The 8,729-nt window shown below is 45.7% G+C and overlaps 2 protein-coding genes across 3 annotated transcripts; one reads left to right on the top strand and one right to left on the bottom strand.

Annotated features, from left to right (window-relative positions):
• Nucleotides 1-1,159: 1,159 nt before the first annotated feature.
• On the top strand, nt 1,160-4,979 carry fastkd3 (FAST kinase domains 3). Of its 2 annotated transcripts, XM_061806010.1 has the most exons (10): nt 1,193-1,288; nt 1,400-1,432; nt 1,531-1,844; nt 1,997-2,248; nt 2,377-3,223; nt 3,870-3,955; nt 4,148-4,322; nt 4,505-4,571; nt 4,675-4,789; nt 4,870-4,979. In XM_061806010.1, exons 3-10 carry the CDS (start codon nt 1,533-1,535, stop codon nt 4,966-4,968), a joined length of 1,953 nt encoding a protein of 650 aa, XP_061661994.1. In that variant the 5' UTR covers nt 1,193-1,288; nt 1,400-1,432; nt 1,531-1,532; the 3' UTR covers nt 4,969-4,979. The 2 variants fall into 2 exon arrangements, with proteins under 2 accessions (XP_061661993.1, XP_061661994.1); XM_061806009.1 differs by lacking the exon at nt 1,400-1,432 and having other exon boundaries at nt 1,160-1,288.
• A 126-nt stretch (nt 4,980-5,105) lies between these two features.
• On the bottom strand, nt 5,106-8,431 carry LOC133493070 (charged multivesicular body protein 5-like). The gene is made up of 8 exons (XM_061806019.1): nt 8,260-8,431; nt 7,346-7,450; nt 7,213-7,259; nt 7,049-7,142; nt 6,390-6,461; nt 6,204-6,312; nt 5,423-5,535; nt 5,106-5,343 (listed from the first exon to the last, which is right to left on the bottom strand). Exons 1-8 carry the CDS (start codon nt 8,326-8,328, stop codon nt 5,293-5,295), a joined length of 660 nt encoding a protein of 219 aa, XP_061662003.1. The 5' UTR covers nt 8,329-8,431; the 3' UTR covers nt 5,106-5,292.
• Between the last annotated feature and the right edge of the window lie 298 nt (nt 8,432-8,729).

Raw genomic sequence — 8,729 nt, 5'->3', positions numbered from 1 at the left:
GCACATTTGGGCTCAACCCGACCCGTCAGCCAAGGCCGCTCTACTGCCAATGTCAACCGTGAGAAACCTTTTTGTAAAGCTCGCCGAAGCAATAAATTTCTGCCGTGTTGGGTAGCGTGATTGATCGCGTTTAAGTGGACTTTATTTTTTCTTTGCATTTTATAATATAAAGTTTTTGAATAAAGCCCTTTATCATGTTGGATTTTTTTTTTTTTTTGTTTGTGCCATGTCCTTCCCGTGTGTGACAAATTCCAATAAATGATGCGGTTCAGTAAGTATAAGCGGCACGTCATTTTTATCAAGTCTCCACAAGTCCTTGGAAGATGTAAAAAAAAAAAAAAAAAAAAAGCTTATTGGGGACTAGACAGTAAGTAAATACATATTTATACAATACCTCATGGACAGGACTTTGCTTTATGTCTTCACTAATTTTGTACTTGTATGCAAAAATAGAAAAGGAATTTGTCAATGGTAGTTGGTGCTGCTCTCGTACCACAATTGACAATAGATAGACAAAAATATTGTGAGAAAAAAATTACTGAGCAATAAATGGATGCTAATAATGACTACATTTTTGGGGGGACAATTATTTATTTTAAATCTGATGTAATTTTGCGCCACGATGACATTAACATGCGATTAACTGATAATTTTCCACAGTTTTCTTGATGCTAACTGACAAATAGTATGTAGTCATCTTTATTTTTGTCATGCATATTATTGATATATTATCATTGGTGAAAAACATTAAATTCAACAAGAAAAGAAAGGTGGTCTAATACATTTCCCACTATGTCCTTTCAATGCCCCCCCCAAAAAAAAGTCGGTCCTAGATTTACGATACAAAACTACGGTAGCGTGACGCCACAATTTTGCTTTCATTGCAAAATATGTCAGGATTATTGTAAATTAAAATCTCCCTGTATGTACATTTCAAGGACAAATGTCGCCCTCTAGGGTTGAAACATTAAAATATAACTTGGTGCATTCAGGTGTCGTAGGGAAAAAAAACAGCTGTTTTGCTGTGCTAAACAAGACCTGTGCGTTTGATAAGATAATTCACGTTTTTTCTGAATACAGTTAGCGCGCCTACTAGTTTGATGTTAAAAAAAAAAAAAAAAGTTCAAATATTTCAAAAATGTGAATAATTGTCCAAACATTCTCTTTCCTCTAAAAACCGAGCATCCCTCGAACGCCCCTCTCGCACTGTTACGGAACCAAGTTACGAGACGAATGTTGACCGGCGTTATGTAGTTCTCATTTTTTTCCCGGTGACTGGAGGGCTGAGGTACGTTGCAGACAATTTTCAAATATTTGTTGTTTCATAGCCACGTTGGGATTAAATATCAGTCATTCATGAAATAATTGAGAGTGCTTCTTTTCCCGTCTCCCCACGAAGGTAGCAGCTAACATGCTAATGGCTAGCTTCAAGGTTGCTCATAAACTTTTAAACTTATTTTGCATATATTTTATGTGTGTTCAAATACATGTCAAATATGTTTAAGTGTTTTACCTTTTTGCTGACTGAAGTCATGGCATTGAAGCTGGTCCAGAGACTCCCACTGGCGATCCGCCCCGGTACCGTCTTCTCGGTGGCCCGGCCGGCGTGCGCGGCCTGCCTGTGGACCTCCACGGGGCGCTGCATCCTCACCGGGGGCTGCCGCCGGCTCCGGCCGGTCCGGGGTTCCAGGAGCCTGAGCGCCCTCGTCCGGGAGCCGTCCTTCGTGGTGCCGCACGGGGATTCAATCCCCCGGTTCCGTCTGACCCTGCAGCGCGGTCCCGCGGCCCAGGAAGAGGAGCAGGACTTCCTTAGGCGTTTGAGCTCCTGCTCGTCTCCTGCCAAGGTAATTAAAATTAAGTCCTCCTTCAAAATACATACATTTCACATTGAAATGAAATTACATTGAATAATTATTAACATTAAATTTGTCATTCTAATGAGTTCTAAGCGATGGTATTAAATTCATATTTCAATGAAATGACGCTTTCCGTGAAGGTTTTCAAGCTCCTGCGTTCGGCGGAGGCGGTGCCGGACGGCGCGGCGGCGGCCGCCCTCCACCGGGTGGCCGACCTGGAGCGGGAGGAGGAGAGCCCCTCCCTGCGCGACCCCTCGGTGCTCGAGGACGGGGCCATCCGGGCGCTGTGCCTGCAGCTGGAGCGGGACTCGCGCCTCCTGTCGGATTCCGCTCTGGTCTCGGCGCTCCTGGCCTGCACCCGCCTCTGCCTGGACCCCTGGAGCACCCTGATGGTGACAGTTTTTGAAGTTGAAAACTTTCCATGGGAATCAGTTCTCAGTTAATTCCCGTGGAAAGTTTTGGAATATTTCCCAAAATTCTCCAAAGAAATTGACGGAAACGTTCTCCTGACCTTTGCCAGGTGCGTCTGATCTCCGAGGGCCAGGAGCGTCTGGACCGCGGCGATCTGAGCGTGGGCCAGCTGTGCACGCTGGGCCGGGCCACACTGGCCGTGGAGGGGCCCGGGGGTGCGATGCTGGAGGAGGTGATGGCGCAGATCCAGAAACCGGGCCCCTCGCGGTGGAGCTTGGACGAACTAGTGGCAGTTTACCAGCTCCTGCGGGACGGCGTGGCTCACGACGGAAAGTACCGCGACCTCCTGAACGCCATGCACGCGCACGCCGTGACGGCGACCCCGGCTATGGACGAAGCGGCGGTCAGCGGGGTCCTGGGCGCCCTGGTGAACCTCAATCAAACCCAGGCCACGCCGTTAGTGATCCAGCTCTGTAAACGGGCCGTGCGTCACGTCCCCCGCTTCTCCGACGAGCAGCTGGCCGCCGTCCTCGCCGCCCTCATGCACTTCGGTCACAGCGACCGCTACCTGGTGGAGGCGGTGGAGCGCCGCGTGGCCCCCGCCGCCTTCACGTGCCACGCCGAGACGCTCACCAAGGCCACGCAGTTCCTGGGCCGCAGGAACATCCTGTCGCCGCCCGTGTTGGACGCCGTCGCCGAGAGCTTCGTGTACCGAGCCGACGGCTACAGCACCGGGCAGGTGGCGCGGCAGATCGCCCCGTTTGGAAAGCTGTGCTACCTGCCGCCCAACGCCGGCGAGCTCTTCCGGAAGGTGGAGGCCGTCCTGCGTACGCGCTTCTCGCAGTTCCAGCCCCGCACGTTGCTGGGTTTGCTGCACTCGTGCATCCTGGTGGAGAGGTTCCCCGTCAACTTCGTCTCCAAGGTGTTCGGCAGCTTCTTCCTGCAGCAGCTGCAAGGTGACGACAATTTCAAAACGTTTCCGTGGCATTTTAAAGCGGAAAATTATGGGAAACTAGTACACGTTTGTGAAGCGCAGTTGTGTTACGTTACCATGCACGTCTCATAAACCCATCAAATCGTCTTTCCTTATTGTAATGAATGCAAATGCCATTAATCGGTGCCAGACATGAAAAAAAAAACATCAAGAAAGCATTATATAGTAAAAATAAGAGCTTAAAACCTTTTGTGCATCATGACTGAGCCACCCGGGGGTTGTTTAATAAAACGGACAAACGTCGTGTAGATTTGATGGTGACTCCCAAAAGATTGCCGCGTCCATTGTTTGGGATTCTTTGCGGAGGATAAAGAATATACACCTGCGGGTATTGTCGAATACTATCTTTGCATGTATTGCCAGAACTTATGTTCCAATATAGCCGTTCAAAGGTTGATCATTACCGCAACAGCCATGCTAGCTTCCCGAGCCAGTCTATGGCAGTTTGCATTATGTGTTAGCATGATGCTAACACACTCTCATACAAACAAAGTTAATCCGGTTTAAATATGTGTAGAGTAAATTCATCAAGTACACAACGTACGCGGAAATGCGTGCGCTAAATAAAGACGTTGCGACGTCCGATGACGACGTTTGTTGGGTTTCAGAGGACGGCAACGGGATGGACCGGTTTGTCCTGGCTCAGCTGACACAGCTGTACATGACTGTCAAGTTGGAGTGTCCCTTCTACGAGGTAGGCCTGCACAGACCGGTACCGTTTACGTTATCTCTTAAGATAGGAATTTCACAAGAACTGGTTTACTGCCTTGGAAATTGAAACCAGAAGTAACAAAGACTAATAAACACCATCTTGCCTGGTTCCGAATCCGTCTAGGCCGGACTAGTACGGCCGCGGTTGAAATCCTCCCTTTGTCCCTCACCTCAGGGGCCCCGGCTGCTCCCCAAGTACCGCGTCAAGTCCTTCCTGGTGCCGGGACGCTCGCTGGAGACGCCGGTGGACCCACACCTCTACACCTCGGTCAAGGCGGGCCTGGTGGACCTGCTCGGCGCGCGCTCTTACTTCGCGTCCAAAGTCCTGACGCCGTACTGCTACACGCTTGGTAAGGTGCAATTTTTGCAGATAGTCTATTAAAAAAAATTAAGCTACCATAATTTCCGGCCTACCCTGCGGTGATGCGGCGCTGGCGTTAGCGCCGTGATGCGGCGCTAGCGTTAGCGCACCTAGTTATAAGCGCTCCGTAGGCCGGGAATTACTGTGAACCTGCCGCGTCGTATTTTGTAGACGTGGAGATCAAGCTGGACGAAGAAGGCTACGTGCTGCCTGCCAGTCACGATGACGTCTTCAAGAGGTAACTTCGACCGGCGCCCCCCCCACCTCCCTCAAATAAATGCACCCCATTTTCGAAGGGGGGCTGCCTTATTTTCAAATATGAAAATGATTTGCGCCGACAGGATAGCGTTGTGCATCGACGGCCAAAAGAGGTTCACCGCCAACACCAGACGACTCCTGGGCGGCGAGAGCATCAAACAGCGACACCTGAGGCTGCTGGGATACGAAGTTGTTCAGGTACGCTTTTTTCTTTTCTTTTTAATCTTTTTTAGTTCTTCATTTATGTATTTTCCGTATGATACGCTCCCGTGCTGCAGATCCCCTTCTACGAATTTGACAAACTGCACAGCAAGACCAGCGTCATGAATTACCTGCACCAGAAAATCTTCCCTCACAGCTACAGACTCAGCTGGTGACAGAGGGGGGGGGGGGGGGGGGGGGGGGGAATATTGGGATGACAAATATTTGTTTTTCATATATGGTGAAAGAATTGTAACAACGAAGGACGGGGAAATAAAAGAGATTCAACCAAAATGCAAATAGCGACTACACGTTTGGTTGTTTGAAAAATACAATATATTTATTTGTGTTCTGCAAGAACAGGAAAGAGTTCCACTTTTGATTAATATAAAATGAACCACAAAGCAGTTTTTCATATTTGAGTGCAAAGTGTGGAGTGTCAGTTGGATAAATAAGAGACGAGAGGAAAGTTCGACACATGCAAAACGACGAGCGTCTACTTATGTGGCGGGAATCTGCGGGAGTCCGAACTCATCCACCAAGACGCCGTCCTTGAATGCAAGAAAATACATATTTGTCATTTGCATTCGCAAAGACGCCGGGACTGAAGGGGGAGGAAAAGCGGCTTACCCTTGTGGACCTGGAGCCCGGGAGGCCTTCGGGGATGGACGGCGCCGAGGAGGCTTCGTCCAAGTAGGACGTGTCCTCGTCCATCAGGAACTCGTCCCCGAGGGCGCTCAGTTCTGCCCGCGGCACAAACGGGCGCGCGCGTCGCAAAGTTCGTCCGCGACGGAGGAGACGCAATCGTTTCACAAAATTAATAACTTGACACATTATACAGCAAGGCTTATTAATTGCAATTAAAAAAAATACAACATTAAAATGTGTTATTTGCTTTTACTTTTTTTTTTTTACTTGGGATTACTAATATTTTTAAGTACAAAAACATAAAGTGCATTTTATCATCGAATTAATAAGCTTTTATATGGCTACTCTGCTCATCTCGTGATTTTTTCAATTAAACTTTTATCATTTATTGTATTTACAAATTTATGCAGTGTTGTAAAAACAATTTGGAAAAAAATGTAATGCTTATTCAAATGACATCTGATTAGTTCAACTTTTTAAATGTCGCAGTAGTTTAAAATTCAATTACAAAAAATATTTTTGAAAATACTAGATATTAAAAAAACTAAAATAACATTTTATTAGTTGAATAGAAATGTTAAAAAAATAGGTATTACTTTTAATTTCATTTATGCCATCTGGAAAAATATATAATGACAAAAATATATTTAAAGATTACGCTTTAAAACTTCCTCTCACCGATTGCACGACAGAAAAAAAATGAGGAACTACGGTGATACCGATAACATTAATAATAAAATATATATATTTTTTTGCGACTGACCCGCTTCCAGGTCATCTTCGTCTATCTCTGGCGTGCCGTAGCTGCGGCCCAGCGCCTCCTGGATGTCGTTGGCGTCCTCCATCATGTCCTCCAGCTGGTCTTGAATGTTCTTATCGACGAAGTAAAAACGGTTAATCCTCTTACTATTATTATTGATTATTATTGACTGGCAGGGTGTAAAAGTACCTCGATTTGATCAATTTTGACGTGCTTGTAGGCTTTCTTCATGTCTTTCAGACCGACCTTCATGGCGTCCACCTAGAGGGAAATTATTGCATTCAAAGTAACGTAATACCCGGTTAGAAGCCTCACCGAGTACATTTGTAAAGGAAATACCATTTGGTACATACATACGCCGCAGCTGTGTAAAAGCCGCAAGTGCCCACATTGAAAGACGCTACACAGAAAGTTTAACGCTAACGCCAGTGCTAACGCTGGCCCCGCGCTAAAGCTAGCGCTAACAGGGCTGGTTAAAATAAAACTTACTGGTAAATATCCCAGTAACAGAGCAGCAACCACGCTAACACAGGTGGTAAAAGTCACTTCCTCGGCACATGTATTCCACCGTTCTTACCTTTTCCGCTCAAGTGCCTCCACGCGGCAGTTAGGGAAAAAAAAAAAAAGGCACGAATTAGCCGCATCACCGCAGGGTTGAAAGCGTATGAAAAAAAAGTCGCGGCATGTCGGCCGGACATTACTTGTACTTTATTCATATTTTGTCGTAACAGCCTTATTCCTTTATTTCAAGCTATTTATGAGTGTATTTTCATTTTTGTCGGTAAAAATGGTTAGGAAAAAAATGTGTAGAAAGCGAATGGTTTTCTGCACCGATTGTCTGGTCTTACTGTGGTTTTGGTGTCTTTCAGGGTTTGGATGGTGTAGTTGGCTTGTTCCATGTTGAACGACTGCTGCATGAGGTTGTCGCGCTGGCCCTCGTACCTGCGACGGTAACGCCGGGAGTCGGAATAAAAGTTATGAAATGGATTCGAGCGAAAACCTACTTCCTTACATTCTCTTCTGCTTGAGGATCCTCATGGCCTTCTGTTTGACCATGTTCTAGAGGCGAGAGCGAAGAGGGAGACGTTCAGTAACCGTGCGCGCGAGCGACGCCAAATTGGACATGTCGGGAGGAGTCGTTGCACCTTTGACGGTCCGTCTCGCATCTTCTTCATCTGGTCCTTGTACTTGACCAACTCGGCGTCCAGTTTGGCGATTTTCTTATCCACGGACTCGCCCCGGGAATCCACCTTTTCAACGAGATAATGTACATTTTCCACTTCAAAATTCGGGAAAATAAGCATTTGAGTCACTGGAATGCGTGTCCACCCATTCAGTGTGAAATTAAACAAGCAAATATTATATATTAGCTGTTATGTAAATGCGCAGCAGGTTGAGAAACATATTGGCTAATTAAACATTTAGCTAGCATGACTTTCTATAGAAGATAGCGATACATTTTCCTAAGAAAAAAAAAAAAAATCACCCCAAAAAAAGTAACACTAACTATACAGTTCTTTCCTTTCAACCTATATTCCAAATAGTTTTAATAACATTTTAACCATTTATGACGATGACAATACTTATTAACCGAAGAAGAAGATGCGAACAACCAAAGAAGAAGAAATACACCGGGCCAGGTGCTGGCGATATTAATTTTTTTAGTATTTTTTTCTCCCCCCCCCCCCCCAAATACAACTATTACTAACGCAGCAATATTGTGACATTATTTCTGGTCATGATCATTTTAATCACTTTGTATCACGTTTTCGTTCACTTTGACGACTAATTACTAAAAAATAGTTTGCTCCTGTCCACCAACCTACAAACCAGAAGAACCGGTTCCAAGCCTTGTAATCTCATTGAAAACAGTTTCAGTTGTGCGTCTTTCTGATTCATATCTTAAATACTCGATTTTAACCCATGACATCAACGCCATTTATTCAAAGTTGACGCAACATGATCGGAGTGACAAATACAAAATGAAGCCGTGCGAAAACCTGACAAAGCTCCTCCATTGTTTACATGGGGAGAAGGAAAAAAAAAAAGTTATACTTACGGTATTGATGCAGTCCGAGAGGTTCGGCGGCGGAGCCTTGGGTTTCCCCTTGCCGAATATACGATTCATTTTGTAAAACAATAAAAAATTAACTTAAACTCCGAGCTGAAGTTTTTTTCTCGCCGTCGTCTTGTCTGCCAGCTGGAAAACACCCGGAAGTGTCTTGGCAGTGACGTCACCTGTCAGTGTCACCAAACCGCGCCCCACGGAAAATTGAAAATAAATTTTGAAAGAAAAGAAGGGAAAATGATGGAAAAGAGAAAGGAAGAGTGAAACAACAATGTAGTAAAATAGATTTTAAAAAGTTTGAGCCAACTAAGGTAGTTCTGGGTGTCGCTTCACGCTAAAGAGAAAATTGTAATACACGCTTTCTGCCTCAGGGGGGCGCTCCCGCCTTACTCTCAGACCATACCAGTACGTAATTGGAAGGGAAGGAGATACTTGTTAAAAAAAATGACATTTGAGAGGGG

Source organism: Syngnathoides biaculeatus, chromosome 19, assembly GCF_019802595.1.
Source record: "Syngnathoides biaculeatus isolate LvHL_M chromosome 19, ASM1980259v1, whole genome shotgun sequence".
Lineage (NCBI taxonomy): Eukaryota > Metazoa > Chordata > Actinopteri > Syngnathiformes > Syngnathidae > Syngnathoides > Syngnathoides biaculeatus.
This window is presented reverse-complemented; position numbering and strand designations above follow the sequence as displayed.